At 61.8% G+C, this 19,117-nt stretch overlaps 2 protein-coding genes across 3 annotated transcripts; one reads left to right on the top strand and one right to left on the bottom strand.

Annotated features, from left to right (window-relative positions):
- Positions 1-514: 514 nt before the first annotated feature.
- Positions 515-5,676, bottom strand: TMEM129 (transmembrane protein 129, E3 ubiquitin ligase). Its single transcript, XM_035005470.1, has 4 exons — positions 5,357-5,676; positions 3,006-3,480; positions 2,166-2,325; positions 515-2,050 (listed from the first exon to the last, which is right to left on the bottom strand). Exons 1-4 carry the CDS (start codon positions 5,559-5,561, stop codon positions 1,802-1,804), a joined length of 1,089 nt encoding a protein of 362 aa, XP_034861361.1. The 5' UTR covers positions 5,562-5,676; the 3' UTR covers positions 515-1,801.
- A 300-nt stretch (positions 5,677-5,976) lies between these two features.
- Positions 5,977-17,942, top strand: TACC3 (transforming acidic coiled-coil containing protein 3). Of its 2 annotated transcripts, none has more exons than XM_035005469.1 (16): positions 5,977-6,219; positions 8,167-8,329; positions 8,484-8,626; positions 9,505-10,452; positions 11,149-11,224; positions 11,375-11,510; positions 13,458-13,510; positions 13,839-13,942; positions 14,285-14,372; positions 14,506-14,610; positions 15,345-15,421; positions 15,500-15,543; positions 15,997-16,157; positions 17,265-17,371; positions 17,461-17,581; positions 17,867-17,942. In XM_035005469.1, the coding sequence occupies exons 2-16, from the start codon at positions 8,168-8,170 to the stop codon at positions 17,930-17,932; spliced, it is 2,391 nt and encodes a 796-aa protein (XP_034861360.1). In that variant the 5' UTR covers positions 5,977-6,219; position 8,167; the 3' UTR covers positions 17,933-17,942. The 2 variants fall into 2 exon arrangements, with proteins under 2 accessions (XP_034861360.1, XP_034861359.1); XM_035005468.1 differs by having other exon boundaries at positions 14,279-14,372.
- Positions 17,943-19,117: the final 1,175 nt, after the last annotated feature.

Below are 19,117 nucleotides of genomic sequence, written 5' to 3'. Positions count from 1 at the left end.
GCCCCCCCCGGCGTGCGGCCGGCCGGCGCTGCGGCCCCGCGGCGGGCAGGGCGGGGGGGGCCTTGGCGGGAGATCCGGACGCGCGCGCGGCGCAGGCGCCCGGAGGGGCCGAGACCCGGCCGGCCGGCCAGACGGCCTCCGGTTGGCCGGCCCCGCGGGGGCGGGCTCTGCGCAGGCGGGAAACTGGAACCCGGAAGGCGAGGCCGCGGGGGGCGCCGCGCCGGGCCTCTCCCCGCCGCGCGGAGCTCGGGGCCGTCAGCTCGGTCGCGTCCGGCTCCCGACCCCTGCCCGCCGGCCGCGGGCCCGCCGCCCCTCCCGCAGCGCCCCAGGCCCGCTCCCGCCGGAGCCCCGGGCCTGGGCCTGGTGAGACCGCCGTCGTGCGGCCGCGGCTGCCGCTGCCGCAGCGCCCGCCGCCCTCCTCCGTGCAGACGGAGTGGGCGCAGTGCTGTTACTGCCCACTCGGCTCCTCCCCGTTGCCAGTTCGAGTATCAGGAAAAACAAAACATTCCAGCACGTACTTCAGACTTTTATTAAATACCGCATCGCTCAGACACAATAAATTTGTCTTTATAAAACTAAATAACTTTCTTTTGTAGTAAAAATAGCCCAGCTCAGTCCTTCGGCGGCACCTGAAACCCTGCGCGGAGGCTGGGCTCGTCGTCCCCTCCGATGGCCTTCGTTTGCGGGTACCCTGGCGGCCCACGAGCTCCAAACCCCTGGGCTTCGGTGCGGCCTCGGGCGAGTCACGCCGGCGGGGTCCATCACCCTTGCTTCGAACAGCCGGGCTCAGGGGGCTTAGAGCTACAAATACGAGGGCCCCCTCCAGCAACCCCATCGGTCAGAGCGGGGCCTCATGGCCCGGCTGCTACCGCCCTCCCAGATGTGCCACCGGGAACTGGGAAGAGGCACATCACTTGCTGACCCAGGTGGACCCTACAGAGCTGTGGCCAGCCCTGTGCCGTGTCCCAAGTCTGTCTGCATGTGGTCTGTCGCTGTCTTCCGCGCAGTATCCCCTCTGGCTGGGAGGCGGGCTTGGCCTTTCTCTGGACTCACCGGGCAGCAGCAGGCACGGAGGTGCATGCCCTCCAGGAGATAGGCAACCCCCACAGCATGCAGCTAAAGAATAGGAGTTGAGAGAAGCCAGCCCCTAACAGCAAGTCCAGGATCTCCCAGGGCCACAGAGCAGGTGGGGGCCACCCCACCCAGGAAGCCCCAGGCAGTGCTGTCACCCTGCAGTGGCACCCCAGTCTCTCTCTGCACCGCCAGACTCTCCCCCAGCCCTCAGAGCCGCCTGGTGGGATGCAAAGGGGACACAACAGCACAGAGCCAGCAGCCAGCTTGGAGACAGGAGCCTGGAGGACAGACTGCAACCAGTTTGGATGAACCTGGGTCTGGCATGTAACCGAAAGGCAGGTGTGTTACACAAAATTAAGGCAAGTGGTTCAGGGTAGGGCCATGGGGGCAGATCCCTGGTCTCCAGAAGACAGCCCAGGTAGCCTCACAATGCTCTGGAAACGGGCCCCACCCCATACCGTGTTCCAGGTCCAGCACCTACCCCCACCTGGAGAAACAAGAAGCAAAGGAGGCGGAGGCACTGAAGTCCCATCCCAGTGACACTGCTGCAGAAGAAAACTTCCCTTTTAAACAAAAACCCTCGTCCTTCATCATGCTGGGGAAAGAACCCCTGGCTGACAACACGGATGAGGGCCTAGAGCCCCGGCTGCTCCTCATGGTGGCTGTGCGGTGCCTAGCAGGGCTCGCTGGGACCCCCAAGGCCACTCCCCTGCTCCAGCCAGCAGGCTCAGCGCACGGCACACACATCCAGGATGCAGAAGCGTGCACGGCAGGTGGGGCAGGGCACGCGACTGGCGAGCCAGGTGTCAGGGCGCTGGGGGTCCTGGCGGCTGGCAAACCACTTGCCCATGCAGGTGAGACACCACATGGGGCGACAGGAGCACCGCTGGCACTCGCCCTCAGCTGCCTCTTGGCAGGTCTTCACCAGCTTCACACTGGCACGGGTCTGCATGCAACCAATGCATGCCTCCAGCTCCTATGGGCGGGGGTAGAGGGTCACAGGGAGCCTGGCCAGACGGCCCTGTGCCCCCCCGACTCAGGGGGCCTGGCCTGTGGGAACCCACCTGCCCCACCCCCCCCCCAGCTCTCACCTGGCTGCTAGGGACCGAGTAGGGTGGGTTGACCTCCACCAGGGAAGCAAACGTCTCCAGGAACAGGTCGCCCAGGCTCTGATGGATGACCACGTTGGCCGCACTGCGGATGGGTGCGCGGAGTTTCTCACACAGCTCACCATACTCCGTGGAGTTCAGCCTGCACAAGGTGGGGGCTGCTGGGCTGGGGCCACTGAACCGAGGCCCCTCTGCAGGGCAGGGCCATCATTCCTGGTGGGGATGCCGAGGTGCCTAGGGTGACAGGGCACCCACACCACACAGAATTTGGGAGCCCAGGCACAGCCCAGTCGCCTGATAAAGACCAGCCAGCAAAGACAGCCCTGAAGCCAGAGCCCACAGAATGAGCACCGACCACCTGCCCTCAAGGGATGCAGGGAGGGGCAAAGAGAGTGGGGAGATTGCAGCTGTGACACAGAATGCCTGGCTTTCAACAAGTTCAGGCACAAAGGGGATCACAGAAGAGGGACAACAGGCTGTCCGAAGCCTGAATGGGACAGGAAGACCTCGGCTTGGGCCCCAAAGCCAAGACAGCCACCAAGCCTCAGTCCTGTACCACCCCCCAAAACATCCCTAACATGCTCCCCTGAAAAGAGCTGCAAAAGGCAGCTCAAAGGAGAACACAGAGAAAGCAGAAGCAGAGAGCACCTATGGGGGTGTGAGGGGACAAGGGGCCTTGAGGGAGGGTTCCGCTGGAAGGGTGCCGAGAAGAACGTGCTGCACGCGTCATCGCCTCCCAAAGAGCCCAAGACTAGAACCTGACTGCTGGCTGCCTCCGGCACACCCCAGCCTCACTGTGGCCCTGGCCACAAGCATACCTACCGGATGTCGAAGGCCCGCACGCCAGGGCTGGCACTGGCCACGTGAATGGTGAGGAGCTGCACAGGCAGGCTGGAGTCCGCTGAGAGCGCGTGCTGCCGTGACCCCGTCACGGTCAGGTGCACATCCTGCTGCCGAGCCGCGTGCACACGGTATGTGGTTACCTTCATCACCCACGTGTCCGTCACGATCACACGAGCCCCTGGTGCCCCTGTGGCAAACTTATCGATCCGCCGGAACTCAGTGTTGACTGAGGAGGCCACAGCCCGCCAGCCTGACTGCGGGAGGGCGTAGAGGGCCAGGGTGCGGGCCAGCGGGTGGCGGGCCCACTGATCACAGGACCAGTAGTAGATCAGCGTACTGGCGATGGTGGGCAGAGTCACTGCCAGCAGGAGGAAGAGCCGCCAGGCCTCTGGGGCCTGGCCGAGGGAGTAGAGCTGCTTTTCTGAAGCTGCAAAGCACATGCCCACGTAGTAGCCTACAAAGGATGGGGAGGGCTTCAGCAGAAATCAGGACTGCCAGGCCACTGTTCTCCCCCCATACTGCCCACCAAGGGCCACCCTGGTCAGCTCTCAGGGCCAGGCAACGGTACCCCAGGGCAAGTGCATTTTACCTGCCTCCACGCTGACCCAGCTCAACCCTTGCCCAGAACAGTAATACAATAAATGAGAAAAAGACGTTTTTAATTTACTACTTCAGTTTTATACGGGTAATACATGATTAACCGGAATAGGAAAACCTAAAAAAAAAAAAAAAAAAAAAAAAAAAACCCAAAAAAACAAAAACAAGGATCTGGTGTCACCCAAAGCAGAGCTACACACTGGCCCTCCCAGGGGCGGGATCTTGGCCTCTCAACCCTACCCCCTCTGAGGAGGCAAATCAGAGTGTGACCCATCCCAGAGCTCAGATTTGTGTGCCAAACAGTAAGCACCGAACAATGGGGAACACCATAGCTCCAGGGCCCCTGCTGGCCAGATCAGGGCAATCCGCATATCTGAACAATTGACGCTGCGTGAGCTCATTTAAGGCTGCAAAGTAATAGTAAACATTTACTGTTGATCAAGTTACCACATTTCAGGTAATTTATCTTGCAGCGGTAGATAACATGCATACAAAAGTTTCAAAACTTTTCAAAACAAGTTGAAAAGGAAGAGAAAGACCCCAGGACTGGCCACAAGGCCAGGCTCCTCCACCTTTATGAGTCACTGAGCTCCCTAAGTTCTGGTTTCTCTGTCCATGTGTAGCACGGTGATGGTCCAGCCACTCACGGGCTTTTAGAAAAGATGTGGCTAAAAGGACTCCAGAAGGCTGTGGGGACCCTTAGTTCCCAGGGCAGAAACCCAACCCACAATCCTCTCAGGAGCCCAAGTTCCAAGCCGCACTTTCCTCATCTGAGGAATCAGCTAATTGGTAACCCTGCCTTACCGGGGTGATGGGGCCTCAGGCTGAGAAAGCCACATAGTTACCCCAACAGCAGGCAGAAACCACTTGGCCAAGGAGACCACCAGACTGCCACCAAGAAGGCCCTGTGTCCTTCTTCGCATGGGCAGGCAGCCCTCTTGCACAGACCTGGCCTCAGCCCAGCCCCCTCCAGGAGTCTCTCCACACCTGGCCCAGGCTGCTGCGCCCTGCTGACAGCTGGAAACTCCTGAGTCCACTGAGCCAGCGACCGGGGCCCAGCAGCCACCTGCCCTTCTAGACCTGCTTCTGTTCTGTATCCTCCAGAGAACACACACACACACCTAGTACCCCTCTTTCCAGCCAGTCCCCTGTCCAAGCAGCTGACAAACCAGCCTCTCAGAGGCCAGGAGCACCCGCTGGGCCACGTGTGAGCATTTTGCCCCCCCCCCCAACCTCTGCACCTGTGACACCCCCGTGGGGTTACCCATCTCCGCCTCCTTTCTCACACCCACCTTCCAAAGCCTGGGACAGGCCCCCTGCTCTCCCAGGTCCCTCCACCTCCGTTAGAATCAGTTAACTCATGCCGCTCTCCTGCGAACTGCCCCCACAAAATGCCCTGCCCCAGCTAGGCGAAGCATCATCCCCTTCGCCCGCCCCCCAAGATTCTAAGCCTTCATTTCTGCCACCTGCAAGCAGCCACCTGCCGCCAGCACCTTCCTCTCCGCTCTCGGGAGCCGCGGACGCGAGAGGCCCGTCTAGAGCGCGGGGGCTGTTAGTCCACAGCCGCGGCTCTCGGAGCCAGCGTCTCTCCTCAACTCGGAACGACCGGGGGTCCGCGCGCCCTCCCCCGACTCTTCTCACTCCTGGGTCCCGGAACTCGGCCGCGAGCCCGCGGGGCCACAGGCCGGTGCCGCGCCCCGAGGACCCTCTGGCGGACGGTCCGGCCTGCTCACCGAGCGGCAGCAGCGAGTGGCACAGCAGCGTGGCGGACGTGCGGCGCAGGTGGTAGGGCACAAAGGCGGCGTCCTCGCTGCCCAGCCAGCCCGACAGCAGGTTCTGCACCGTGAGCCCGGCCGAGTGGAACTCGGTGGGCGTGAACACGAAGCACACGGCGAACACCAGGTAGGCCAGCGTGAAGGTGACCTCCGGGCTGTCCATCGCGCTGCCGCGGCCGCCAGGAAGCCGTCGGACAGAGTCCCGCAGCCCCCGACGGGAAACAGACCGAGAATGCCGAGCCGCTGGGCGGCGGCAGGTGGGCGCCAGGCCGGCGCGGGGCGCCCTGGGAGCTGGTGTCCCCGCCCGCGGGGCATTCTGGGAGACGGCGTCCCGCCCGCAGGCCGGCGTGGGGCGCGCTGGGAGACGTCACATCGACGCGGGGCACCCTGGGAAACGGAGTTGCCGCGTCCCGCACACAGCCAGAAGCGCGGAGGCCGCGCCAGTCCTCGCGAGGGTTCGGCTCCATCTCACGGCCCGCCTTAGGGGCGGCTGCAGCTGGTCCCATTTTACAACCGGGGAGCCCGAGGCCCGGGCCAATGGCTCTCAGGCCCTGGCCCTTCCGCGCAGCCCAGTCGCGTCCCCGGCAGACCCCGCCCCCGCCGCAAGCTCGGCGAGCCGGGATTCCGATGGCTTCCGGCGCCCGCCGCGCCCAGCGCGCCCCTCTCCCCGGAAGCGGAGCCGCCGGCGCCCTGTGCGTCCCGCCCCCGGCGCGCGCTGATTGGCCGCGCGCTCCAACCGTCGGTATTTGAATCGGCGGCGGGCGGACGGGCTCCCGGACTCGGCGCCTCCCGCTCCCTCGGCTTCGCGTGGCCGCCGGCAGGTAGGCGGCGGCGGCGGCGGCGGCGGCGGCGGGGTCCCGGGCTCGGGCATCCGTCCCCAGCTCCTCCTCCAGCCTCCGGGCCTCGGGCTCCGCGCCCCGGCTCCCGACCCCCGCGGCGGCTGGGCGGCGCCCGCCCTTGACGGGCCCTCCTGCCTCTGCGCGGCTCCGGGGCGCGCCGTCCGCACAGCGCCCCTGCTCTCTTGGGCCCACCCCGCCGGCTGTTGCGGCCGCCCTGCCCGGGGCGCCTTCCTGCCGGGGTCGCCGGCGGCCCGCGGGCCCCGCTGGTTTGCGGCCGCAGCCCGTGGGCGGAGACGCCGGGGGCGGGGGGGCTCCTGCCTTAGCGGTTCCTCCTCGGTCTCCTGGTCGGCCCCCGGGAGGTCGGTGTGTCAGGGCCCCTCGCGGCCCGGTCCGCGGTGACCGTCCCGCCTCGGACGCCAGCTGCATCCGCGGCCCGCTCCCCAGCCCTCCCGGGGGCAGCTTCGTGCTGCCTTCTCCACGCCCCAGCTGCGAGCCATCGCTGAGTCCTGCTGATTGTCCCCAGCTGCTCGGCGCGCAGGCCCGGGCCTTCGCGCCCTGGGCTGTCTGGCCTGCAGCCTCTGCCCGGGAGCCTTCTCCCCGTTGTCCGTGGGAGCCAGAGCTGACCGAGCCGGCCACGGCTGTTCTCCCACCTTCCTCAGGAGAGGGACTGCGGAAAGGTGTCCCCCAGGCCCCCTCCCTCGTGTATCCCACAGCCGTCCAGCTGTCCCTTCCCGTTTTACCCAGCGTTCGCGGCAAAACCCTAAAAGTCGCCCTTTTGTTTCTCTCCGCCTTCCAGATGCCTGTGGGCCCGCTGGCCAAGCCAGGGCTGCTCTCTCCACCCCTGGCTGGCTGCGGGAGTCTTTGACCCCCGCTTCCCCCTGCCTTCCCTGGCCTCCGCACACACGGCCCCACCCCCATACCTTCCAGGGCGTCTTGTTACCCTGACTCACCTCTTTCCGGGGCACCCTTGTTCCTCCTGCCCCCGCCACCCGGCCTTGCTCTTCAAGCACCCCCACCACCAGCAAATACCTGTGATGTTCCCGTGGACAGGCCCTCCGGCGACTCCTGGGTTGGGAGTGTCATGCTGGCGACCATCATGAGGACCTTGGGAAAGGGGTGGGGGCTGTTCTAGAACCTTCTGGGTCTCAGTGGAGGTCGCTGGTATATATTTCTAGACTCCAAATCTCCGTGTAGAAGCTTTTCAACTCCCCACCAAGTAATTCTGGATCTGCCGGTTGCTGCCTTGTGCCGCTCTTCCTCTGGGCCTCGGCCCTCACGATGCCCCAGTGTGCTCCTCTCCTGGCCTGTGACGGAAGAGCAGGCCACAGCACCCTTCTGCTTTCTTGCTCTCGGCTAACTTGGCAACCTGCTCCCTCTGGGCTGTGGCCTCAGCACCTTCAGCGGAGGCCTGAGGGGAGACCCAGGCTTTCTGACAGGCCAGCACCCCTGTCTCCTGACCTTTACCCACTAAGTTCAAATTTATTTTTTTTTTTTTTTAAGATTTTATTTATTTGACAGAGACACAGCGAGAGCAGGAACACAAGCAGGGGGAGTGGGAGAGGGAGAAGCAGGCTTCCTGCCGAGCAGGGAGCCCGATGCGGGGCTCCATCCCAGGACCCTGGGATCATGACCTGAGCCGAAGGCAGACGCTTAATGACTGAGCCACCCAGGTGCCCCAAGTTCAAATTGTTTTGAGGACCTGATTCTTCTCCCTTGTCCTGTGGGCTGAAGGCCCTTATGGCTCTTTGTCCTGGGAGGTGGCAGCTGCCCTAAAACAGGACAAGGACTGCCTGGCAGAGGACATGCTGCCTGAGATGTGACCCATCTGTGCAGGAAGGGAACATCTGCCCTGTGAGGCTAGCTCCTTGCCCTGGCTCTTCATCCAGACTGCACAGCCCTCGTACTGACGTAAACTGTCTGCTTTTCCAGAATGAGTCTGCAGATCTACAGTGATGAAAACGTCAGTGGTGACAAAAGTGCAGAAAACTGCGAGTTCCTGTTTTCACCACCGGAACTTACCGGAAGACTATCTGTTCTTCGTCTGTCACAGAAAGAAAATGTGCCACCCAAGAGTGTACTCAAGGCTATGAAAGTAAGCAAACTTTGCCCGTGTAAATCTACTGTGTGTCACTCATTAGGTCACCCTGGGACTTGCTTTCCTGGGGACTTACGGAAGTGGGCAGGGCACTGCCGCCATAGTGGTTGAAGACTTGAATTATCGAACAGGTCTCCTCCTCCCCCAACAGGTGACTTTTCAGACTCCTCTGCGGGACCCACAGACGCACCGGATATTAAGTCCTAGCATGAGCAGCAAGCTCGAGGCTCCTTTTGCTCTGGAGGATGCTGTTGGGTTAGAAAACTCTCCTCAAAACCGGACCCAGAAAGAGAAGTAAGTGTTGATGCTTGATGCACTGTAATTTGTAATGTCTCCAGCGGACACGGCAGAAAAATTCTGTTTTGTCGTTAGTCACATCTGGTCGAGTTCCTCCTGGTTTCTGCTCTGAGGTCATGCGCTGTGTTGCCCGGCATGCTCGCATTAGAAGCCACTTATTAGTAGAAAAGCAGTTAACAAAATGTGTAGAATAAGTTTTTTTGTTTAAGATTTTTTTACTTACTTGTAAAGAGAGAGCACGAGTGGGGAGGGGCATAGGGAGAAAGAGAACCTCAATCTCACGATCCTGAGATCATGACCTGAGCCAAAACCAAGAGTCAGATGCCCAACTGACTGAGCCACCCAGGCACCCCAAATAAGTTTAAGTTTTATGCCCCAGTCCTTTACTGTGCTTTTGCCAACACATTGGCCTGGCTTTTGTTTCTCTAATTTCATGAAACGTCTGAGCACGTCTCCCAAGGAAGGATGCTTTGTGGTTAGGTTTCTTTTTTCATACCCACTGGGGTCTCCTTTCTGTTTGCAAGTCAGCCTTGGGGTTCTCAAGAGCTCTCAAGCTTGTCTTTCTCTTCAGTGAAAACCTTGATCCTCCTGTGCCCCGGATTATGTAGCTGGTGGTCCCCAATTGAAAGGGGGAAATAGGCAAGCAGAGAAAACCTTAACTGTAATTACGTGTCATGTTTCCGCCCTCTCGGAAACCTGCGTGATCTAGTTGGTCCGCTAGTTTTAATTTATGAGGATTTACTTGTGAAAGTTAGTCCTAGGAAGAGGATTGGCTATTCTTTTTTTCTGTTTTGGGGTAATGTTTTCTCGGGGGTTAAATTCTAATTAAAAAGCTAATAGGTTCCTTAGCGTTAACTAAGTTTGTTTCTGAAAAGCCAACAGTTCACCAAGGAAGTTGACAGCAAAATGACCAATGGAATTCTCCAGAAACGAATGGTGGCCAATGCCAACCCCCCTCCAGCAGATGTGAGACCAGCCTCTGAAGATAGGCAGCATTCCAGTGGGCCCACCTCAGCTCACCTGGCCGGCCTGGATCCCTCAAGCTCTCCCCAGATGCCAGAAACTCTTGAAGATCAAGTGGCTTCTCTAGGACAAACATCTGTGAGCCCTGAGCATGCCCTGGAGGAAAGTGTTCATTCTCATTTCTTAGAAAAAAGTATTACCTTCACCTCGGAAATCCTAGAAGACCCTTCCCAGATGGCTCCCCAACACCGAACAGAAGACCCTCCCGGAGCTGCCAGAGAAAGCTCGAACCAGGTCCCTGCTTCCTCAGCCAGAGCTGCTCTGCCCCCCGGTACTCCCCCAACAGGAGCACGTGAAGAAGGACCCCTCAGAGACCTGCCTGGCGAGGCCCTGGCCAGCCCTGAAGACCCCTCTGGTTCTGGGAACACCATCCTGGCCAGCCCTCTGAAGCCTGCAGGGGCCACGTCCCCAAGTCCTCAGAAGAAAGAAGCTGATGGCCAGAGGGCCAGCTCTTGGAGCAGTGGGCCCATAGGACTAGAATTTGATTTCTCTGACAGTGCCACCAGCAAAACGTTGCCCCCACCGAGGGAACTGGGGAAGAGACCCGGCCTTAAACCTCCCTCTAGGATGTCAGAGGCGAGGCAGGAAAAGGCCCCCGAGGAGGCGGGTGAGGGGCCCGTTCCCCTTCCCCAGGGGTCTTACAACCTGGACTGGAACAAGCTGGAGGACCCAGACTTTAACCCATTTGAAGGTGGAGGAGAGGCCCTGCCCCCACAGTGCCCCCAGAGCGGGCCAGCCGAGCCTGTGGCCAAGGAGCTGTGTACTGGTCCCGAGGCCCCAGGGCGCTCCTCTCCGAGCCAGTGAGTACTTGGTGGCAGTGGCGCGGGGTAGCTGCTCAGCAGCGTGCGTGCCGGAGGACCCCAGGCCAGAGAAGGGGCCGGGGGGGGGCAGCTGCCGGTCCTGGGTCCCAAGACTGAGGAGGGTGCTCACAGCCGCTGCAGGGGGCTAGGGAGAAATGGTGGGCGAAAGCACACAGTGGCGCCCTTTTCCGTCCCCATGCTTTCTAAGAGCGTTTTCTATAAAAAACCTGGAGCTTTAGAAAGATCTCCAAACACCGTCCGCGGCTGCGAAGCCAGTGGAGTGGCTCTGTGCACTCGCTGCAGTGCTCCAGGCTCTCGTGGCGGCCTGGGGACGGCGGCTTCACGGCCACCAAGGGCTCACATGGGCAGCTCTCAGCCACGAGTGCACCCTGATGGTCTGGAGGCCACCTCCCCGCTACTGGCCCTGCCTGGCCCCCGGTGACCCTCCTCCGGCGCGTTTGCCAGTTTCCTGGTGAAGTAGGACAAGTGAGCCCTTGGGGTTTGCTCTCTGAGCTGAAACGGCCTGAGCACTCCTTGCCGAGGCCCCTGGGAGGCTCCTGCTCCTGGGGCAGTTGGGGTGGGTAGGGACGGCTCTGCTGGGGACTCCAGCGTAGCCCCTGACCTTCGAGGCGAGGGTTCACGGGCAGGAGGCAGCTCGGCCCTGGGGCACGGGCCCTGCTGACCCCATCTGTTCAGGCAGGTACCTTCAGCCTCCACGGATGACACGCCTGTGGCACAGACCGCGGCCAGGACCCCGGGCACAGCCGGCGAGGTATGGAGGCGGGCTCGGCCCGTGCTGTCGTCCTGCGCGCACACGGGCGGAGGGCGGCTGGCGGAGACCGGGCGGGACACGGCGCGGCACGGGCCCTGCACAGGACCTTCGACCTCACCAGATGCCCGAACTGAGCTGCCCTTCTTCCAGGAGGGAGCCGCGGACTGTGCCCGTGCATCAGCTCCCACGGGCAGCCCAGGCGGTGAGCCTGCGCCCCCCACTCCTCCGCGGGGCCCGGAGCCTGCCTCAGAGCCGGAGGAGGAGCACTTCCGAGACCCAGCTGAGGGTACGTTGTCCCCGGGTCACCTGTCTGTCCCCACCAGCTGGTGGTGGTTCTGGGAGTGCCCGTGTTCAGTGGTGTTTCGGGGAGACTGCCCTATAGGCAGCTTTGTTCCCTGACTTGAAGCAAGACACGCAGGGGCTTTGGACGCTTTCAGGACATACCCCTGGTGTAGGGATTTCCAGGACCGGAAATCAGACTCGGGAAAGGTTCTGTGCAAACACACAGGAGGCAGGGGCCTTGTTGCTTGGTGGAGAGATCCTGATGGAAGGGTGAGTCCGGACGGAGAACACACAGCTCTGACCTTCAACATGGGGGTCCTCCGGACTCTGAGATGCTCCCAGGGAAAATCTACGATGCAATTGAGAGAGCAGGCAACTTGACAGGGTCTCGATGTGGCTTACTTAATCTTCAGGCAGAGAGGAGCCTGGGAACAGAGTGCAGGGTTGGGTCGTGGCAGGATGATCCCAGGGACCCCAGAGTCACACGGGCGGTTCTCGGGTCTGGTTTCTCTCACTGAACGTCAGGTTCTCACGGATCCTCCACCTTGTAGCGCATGTCGCTGCTTCGTTCCTTTCCCAGCCGAGTAGCCTGCCACCGTGGGGATGGACCACAGCTGACGTTTCCCTTCACCAGCTGATGGGCGTCTGGGTTGTTTGCTCGGTGAGACTGCCGCGAACATTCGTGTCCACGTGTCTGTGTGGACGTGAGTGTTCGTTGGCCTGGGGCATAAACCTAGAAGGGGAACTCCGGGTCACGCAGTAACTCTGGGTGATGCTGAGGAGCCACCAGCTTGCTCTCCAAAGCGGCTGCACCACGTAACGATCCCACGGCAGCAGGGTTCGAGGTCCCGATCTCTCCACGGCCTCGGCAGCTCCGTGGGGGCCTCCGAGACCTCCATTCCAGCCTCCAGCGGTGCGGGGGGGGGAGGGGGATGGGCGGGCGCTGCCCCCTCCGTGGATTTTGATCTGCGTCTCCCTGCTGACGAGCAGCTTTTTATGTGCCTTTCACACCTTCTGTGGAACGTCTGCTGGGTCCTTTGCCCTGCTGTTTGACTCCGAATTGCCTTTTTGTTACCAGGTTGTAAGGGCTTCCAATCTATCCTAGGGAGGGATTTCTTACCAGATAGGTGACGAACGTCTCCTGGTCTGTGGGCTTTCTCTCTCCCCGGGGCATCCTTGAAGTACAGATATTAACCCTAAAGTCCTGTTTACCTTTTTTTTCTTTTGTTCTTTGTGCTTTTGGTGTGAAGTCTAAGAATCTTTGCCAAATGTGATAACACGAGGATTTGTCATTACGTTTTCTAAAAATGTTATAGTTGTAGTTCCTATATTTGGGTTTTTTATTTATCTTGGGTCAATTTTTATATATGACGTGAGCTATTCTTAGGTTTTTTTAAGTGGAAGTTTATATTATCTGGAATTCAAGGACCGTCTAGGGCCATTTTAAATTTTTTTTTTTTTTTAAGACTTTATTTGCGAGAGAGACAATGAGAGACAGAGAGCATGAGAGGGAGGAGGGTCAGAGGGAGAAGCAGACTCCCCGCTGAGCAGGGAGCCTGATGCGGGACTCGATCCTGGGACTCCAGGATCATGACCTGAGCCGAAGGCAGTCGCTTAACCAACTGAGCCACCCAGGCGCCCCTAGGGCCATTTTAAACAGTAGCTCTAAGCCCGGGAGATTTGGTCCCTTGGGACACTTTTGGTTGTCGCACCTGGAGAGGTGCTGCTTCTCTCCCGACAGCCCACAGGACGGCCCCACAAGGCGACCCGGCCCCAGGTGTCATTAGCATGAGGCTGGATTGGTGGTGCCCGGTGGGTGGGCGGGAGAGGGCGGGTCACCGCTCCGGGCAGGGCTGCCGGTCACTGCGCCAAGCAGCAGAGTGCACTGCCTGTGGGTCGGTGACCGCCGCCTGTGGGTCGGTGACCGCCACGCTGACGCTCTCCCTCTTAGTTCTAGGCACAGGAGCCGAGGTGGATTATCTGGAGCAGTTTGGGAGTTCCTCGGTGAGTACCTGCCCCGTCATGGCAGTCTTTTCCAAAGTACGCTTCTCCAAAAGGGACTCTTTCTAGAGCAGCCCTGAGCCACTGTCCCACCTCCAAAATCATGAAGGTCCTACTCGCACACCAGTGGTGTCCATGCTATGGCGGGCGTCTGAGGCTCCCCAGGGCCCCTTTCAGAGCCGCACCTGTGGTCTCACGCTGCCCGTCTCAAGCTCCCATGCAGAGGGGAGCTCAAGGGCACACTGCTCTGTGCTGGGGTCTCCCCAGGCCCAGCCTTCGGGGCCGTCATCCATCAGGTGACGGTGAACCCGCTGACTCGTCCACCCCTTAGTTTAAGGAGTCAGCCCTGAGGAAACAGTCCTTGTACCTCAAGTTTGACCCGCTCCTGAAGGACAGCCCTCCGAGACCAGTGCCTATGGCTCTGGAGACCAGCAGGTACGCCTCCCCTCTGGCCGTGGGGCTTAGTGCAGGCGGGCGGGCTGGCGGTGGCCGTCGACCGGAGATTATTCTAGACTAAGTGGGGACATTCGTGACTCCGCCTCAGAAAAGTAGACCCCAGCGGAGCTCTCTGGAGCCCCTCAGGTGCAGGAGGAGTGACCATGGGTCAGAGCCAGCCTTTGCTGGGCCTCATGAGTAAGGCCTTGTGGGTGCACGTGGCTGGGTGGCAGCTTGCACCGCGGTGGCAGAGCCACGAGGTGGAGTCGAGCAGTTGTAACAGAGGTTGTTCTCGGCCTTTGGGGAAAATGGGTGCATTTACCTCCCGTTCTGCAGTCTCAGTGCACAGGACGTGGCCGTGCCCTCCTCAGGAAGCCCGCCCAAGGCGAAGCTAGTGGAACTTGACTTCCTAGGAGCCCCAGATGCTCCCGTAAGTGCTCCTCCCCGGTTTTGGGTCTGACTTCACGCTGGGGAGTGCAGAGCCGCTCCTTGGCACAGGGTGGGGGGCCCCGGCCTCTGAGGGCTTGTCCTCCCTGGCCCAGCTGGTCTGCCCCCCCCCACAGGTGCTGGACCCCCCTCCCTGTGTCTTTGGGCCTGGGGGTCCGCTGCTGCCCGTGGGGTCCATTGTGGACGTGCTGCAGTACAGCCAAAAGGACATGGACGCGGCGGTGAGGACAGGGCGTGGGGAGGCTGGGTTCCCGGCACGGTGCAGCGGCCACGGGCTGACGGGTAGACGGCTCTGAGCACCAGCTTTCCCCGTGTGGCGGCAGGGAGAATCATGAATGTCCGCCTCCCAGTTTCCCAGCTCAGTGTTTCCACCCAGCATCTCCCGAGAAGCTGCTTACACACTGAGGGGCTCAGGCGTCCTCCACAGGCACTGCTCTGGCCCCCCCGGGGGTCGCAAAGCGGGAGGCCAGCCCCTGGGCAGTGTTTGGCTCGGCCTCTCTTGGGAAGCCTGCGTGCTGGATGCGGGCTGTGTCTGCCGGCCGCTAAGTTCTGCCCTGGCCTTTGTGCCCCATGGCCACCTGTCCTGCTCAGAGCTGGCCCAGGAGCTCACGGCGTGAGGCCCCCGCCCCCCCCCCCAAGCTGCCCTCCCAACCTTGCCTGTGGCAGGAGGTGTCCCCCATCCATCCACACGCCGACGTGGTTCGTGGGGGCCGATGGGTCCCCTCGTGCATGCCTGCCTGCCCACCAAGGGGAACCCATAGCGTCTGACCGACGATGCCCTGGGGGGCCACGTGCTCTCTCTGGGCACCCGCTGGCCCCACCACCGCCCCCAGGGGGGCACAAGGTCCTTGGCCTGACCGGGGCTCCTCACAGCCCCTCCCCCGACTCAGACACGTCGTCCCAGGGAGTCTGGGCGTGAGGGGCGCCCAGCATCCGCGTGCTCTGGTTTGTGCAGGTAGAGGCCACACGCGAGGAGAACGCGTTGCTGAGGAGCAGGTGTGAGGCGCTGCACGCCAAGAACCTGGAAATGGGGTAAGGCCCGCCGCGCGCTCTGGGCGACTCAGGCTCGCCTGCCGCAGGTGGTCACGGGTACCTCCGTTCTCCCCGCAGGAAGATAATGGACGGGTTTGAGGGGATCGTATACCAGGCGATGGGTGAGTGCTGGAGCAGCTGAGGCCCGTGAGGGGGCATCTGGCGGTCGGGGCCGGGTGGCACCAGAACTGTCCAGACCCTGGGTGCGTGTGTGGGGTCCCTGCCATGGTTGCTGTACCCACGGTCTGCCCCCCCACACCCCCAGGGGCTACGCGTCCAGTGTGGCCTCGGGGGGTTGGGCGCTGGACGTGTCAGGCAGGGCTCGGAGTGAGTACCGGTCCTCACCCTGGGCGAAGCCTCAAGCTCCAGCAGGTTCCTGTCCCCCCACCCAGGGCTGGCTCTCGGGCCCCCCCAGGCTCTGCTTGGTGAGGGGCCCTGTCACCCAGCCCTTAGCGGGACCACGGGTGGGCTGCCCACCTCTCCTCCACCACTGCGCCCCTCCTGCTTCCTGTGTGCTGTCTGGGGGCCGGCATGTCGGTGCTCCTCTCATCCTAGGTGCTTTTTGTCTTCTCAAGAGGAGGCTCAGAAACAGAAGGAACTTGCAAAAGCGGAGATCCAGAAGATTCTGAAGGAAAAAGACCAACTGGCTGCTGACCTGAGCTCCATGGAAAAGTCTTTCTCTGACCTCTTCAAGCGGTTTGAGAAACAGAAGGAGGTGATCGAGGGGTATCACACGGTACGTGGTGCCGAGTGGGCCCGTGCCTGTCCTCCCGCAGAGGGTCCCCAGGGGGTTGTGGTCAGCCACGGAGCCAGCCTGCCCCGTGTCCTCGGCTTGGTCAGGAAGATAACCCAGGTGGCACCTGGCCGCGCCTTCCCCTCGCCGCCAGGCCCAGGCTTGGAGGACGTTACTATTTGTCCAGGGACGTGAGCAGAGGGGCCGTGGGGCCCAGATGGGAGACAGGCACGGCAGGCCGAGCGGGTGCTTAGGTGTGCAGTGGGCACCGAGGAGCTCCAGTGGCTGCCTTCTGGAGCAGGGCCTGGGCCACTGGGACCTCAGTGGCCCCACCGCATGGGTGCATTCTGGGCACACGGCTGGGCAGGGCTCCCCCTGCGGCCGACCCTTTCACCCTCTGCAAGGGGAGTCCCCGAAGGAGCTGTCCCCTCCCAGAGGGCATCGGGAGGCACATGGGCGGCACGCGGGGACCGCACACACAGGTGCCGAGACGGGCTTGTGCGGGGTGCGGGGGGCAGGGGGCCTAGAAGGTGCCGCCTGACGTGTGGAAGAAGGAAGCAAAGGGCAAAGCTGAAAGGGGGCCTGTGGCCGTGAGGGGCGAGGGCTCAGCCTCCAGCCTTCCCCCTGCCCACGCCCTTCCCTACACCCCTGCCTCTCAGCTATTGGCTTTGTCAACCCATAGCGTCTGACCGACGATGCCCCGGGGGGCCACGTGCTCTCTCTGGGCACCCGCTGGCCCCACCACCGCCCCCAGGGGGAGGGCACAAGGTCCTTGGCCTGACTGGGGCTCCTCACAGTCAGACCTAAGACTCTGCTGCAAGGCTGTAGACAGCCCCGGCCACGCGTCCAGATGTGCCCTTCTGCGGGCAGCAATGCCCGCCAGAGGCGTGGGGGCCGCGGCAGCCGGGAGGGCCAGGGGTCAGATGTGGCAGGGGGACGGGGGGAGGCCTCCAGCTGTGTTCACGTGGCCTTCCTCGTCGGAGCTGCTGTTCTGTTAACGTCCCAGAGAGCCTTGATGGCGGACCCATCCACACCTGACCAAAAGGCCAGGCCTGGGGGTCTCCGACAGTGGTCTGCTGCAAGCGGTTCACGTCTGCTCGTTCTCTGAAGAATGAAGAGTCGCTGAAGAAGTGTGTGGAGGATTACATAGTGAGGATAGAGAAGGAAGGCCAGCGGTACCAGGCCCTGAAGGCCCACGCAGAGGAGAAGCTCCAGCTGTGAGTGCAGGTGGAGATAGGTCTAGCAAGCCTGGGGGGGGGGCACGCCCCCGTCCCTGGCCTCTCAGCCCTGCCCTGTGTGTCCCCAGGGCCAGCGAGGAGATGGCCCAGGTGCGCAGCAAGGCCCAAGCGGAGGCCCTGGCCTTCCAGGCCAGCCTGAGGAAGGGGCAGATGCGCATCCACTCGCTGGAGAAGGCAGTCGAGCAAAAGGTGGGCACACAGGACCCCCGGCGCCTGGCGGAGGGGGAGCCTCCCGGCTCGGGGACCTGCCCTGTAGCACATGCCCTCAGCCAGTGCCTTGTACGGGGGCCCGTGGCCTGCTCCCAGGCTGCCGCTTCTGAGAATTGCAGGATTCGGGGTGCCCGGCCGGCTCAGTCAGAAGGGTGTGCGACTCTGATCTCGGGGTTGTGAGTTCGAGCCCCACGGGGGATGTAGGGAGGACTTCAGAATAAAATCTTCGGGAAAACAAATAGGGTTTTCACTTTTCTCCTACAGACTAAGGAAAACGAGGAACTGACCCGAATCTGTGATGACCTCATCTCCAAGATGGAGAAAATCTGACACGGAAGCCCCCACCCCATTTGTGTGTCTGTCTGTAGAAGTTTCTTCTCTTCTCTCTTGATCTCTTGTTTTTAAACTAGATTGCTTTAAAAAGAAGAGTAAATAAAGTTTCCCTTTGGTTCAAGTGTTGAAGTTGCCTGGTTTTGACTATGATGTGGGTTTCTGGCTTTGGCCAGAGGCTGACCCAGCCGCCGCTGTCGTGACCCCAGCCCTGCCCTCGCACGGCCACGTGGTCCCCGGCAGGGGGACGGTTGGCCTGCATCCTTGGGTGGGGCTGTGGCTCCCACGTTGCTGAGGTGCTTTGTGGCCGCGGTGAATGAACACCTACTGTCGTGTTGAGCGCCGTCCGTGATGACGGGGTGGGCCTCCCGCCATCCACTGCGAGGCAGGGCTCCCCAGCTGGACCCCACAGCCTCCTGGGCCGAGTCCAAGACGGAGCTCCCAGAAGTGGAGTTCGACGCCTCTACCGGCCGCTTCTCTGGAGCACCCTGACCAGAGCGGGCATCTGAGCCGGGACGAAGGCACGGCGCCTCCTAAGTCAGGGGTCTCGACGTGGGTGTCTGAGTCGGTGACCCCTCGTGGCTATCGAGACCACATCCGGAGCAGGGGCCTGCCGTACACACTTCCTGGACCCTCGGACGCACCCGAGCACGGTTCTTCCTCCATCTCCTGCTCACTGACCACATGGTACCGGGGACAGGGCCAAGAGGGGGCACTTGCAGGGCAAAGGTGAACCTCTGGGACAGGTGGTTTCTGAACCAGGCAGAAGCGAGGTCCACAGGGACACCAGGGGACCGTGGACGCTGGTCTCCGGGACTCTTGATACGTGACCCAGTCCCTGGGAGCCATGTCCTCACAGTGTGGCCCCTAGGTCCAGGCATGGGGTTTCCTTAGAGCCTGACGTGGTCGGTCTGGGCAGGCTGAGGCCCCACACTTGGAACCTGTCCCCAGGTGATGCTGGTGGTGCTGCCAGGCTCAGAACTCGCTGTCCTCACGGAGCAGGCAAAGGGCACCAGCCTCTCCTTAGCCAAGTCTGGGTGCTAAGGAGGAACGGCCGGCAAAAGGGAGCGGGGGATCCGGCACAGAGACCCAAGCCGAGGCCCGCAGTTAGGAGGCCTCTGAGCACCCCAGTGCCACTGCACTCAGCTGGGACTCAAGCTGGCGACTGGCCTCCCCAGGACAGAC

The sequence above is a fragment of the Mirounga leonina genome, unplaced genomic scaffold (assembly GCF_011800145.1).
Source record: "Mirounga leonina isolate KUSES-001 unplaced genomic scaffold, KU_Mleo_1.0 Mir_129, whole genome shotgun sequence".
Taxonomy (NCBI): Eukaryota; Metazoa; Chordata; class Mammalia; order Carnivora; family Phocidae; genus Mirounga; species Mirounga leonina.
Note: the sequence above shows the minus strand (reverse complement) of the source record. Positions and strands in the feature narration are given on the sequence as shown.

Coding starts and splice junctions, on each gene's coding strand:
- TMEM129 (XM_035005470.1), bottom strand. CDS start 5,561: ATGGACAGCCCGGAGGTCACCTTCACGCTGGCCTACCTGGTGTTCGCC. Junction 3,481..5,356: donor CCACTCGCTGCTGCCGCTCG/GTGAGCAGGCCG, acceptor CATCCTTTGTAG/GCTACTACGTGGGCATGTGC. Junction 2,326..3,005: donor GTGCGGGCCTTCGACATCCG/GTAGGTATGCTT, acceptor CACCTTGTGCAG/GCTGAACTCCACGGAGTATG.
- TACC3 (XM_035005468.1), top strand. CDS start 8,168: ATGAGTCTGCAGATCTACAGTGATGAAAACGTCAGTGGTGACAAAAGT. Junction 14,373..14,505: donor TAGGAGCCCCAGATGCTCCC/GTAAGTGCTCCT, acceptor CCCCCCCCACAG/GTGCTGGACCCCCCTCCCTG. Junction 15,422..15,499: donor GCCAAGAACCTGGAAATGGG/GTAAGGCCCGCC, acceptor TTCTCCCCGCAG/GAAGATAATGGACGGGTTTG.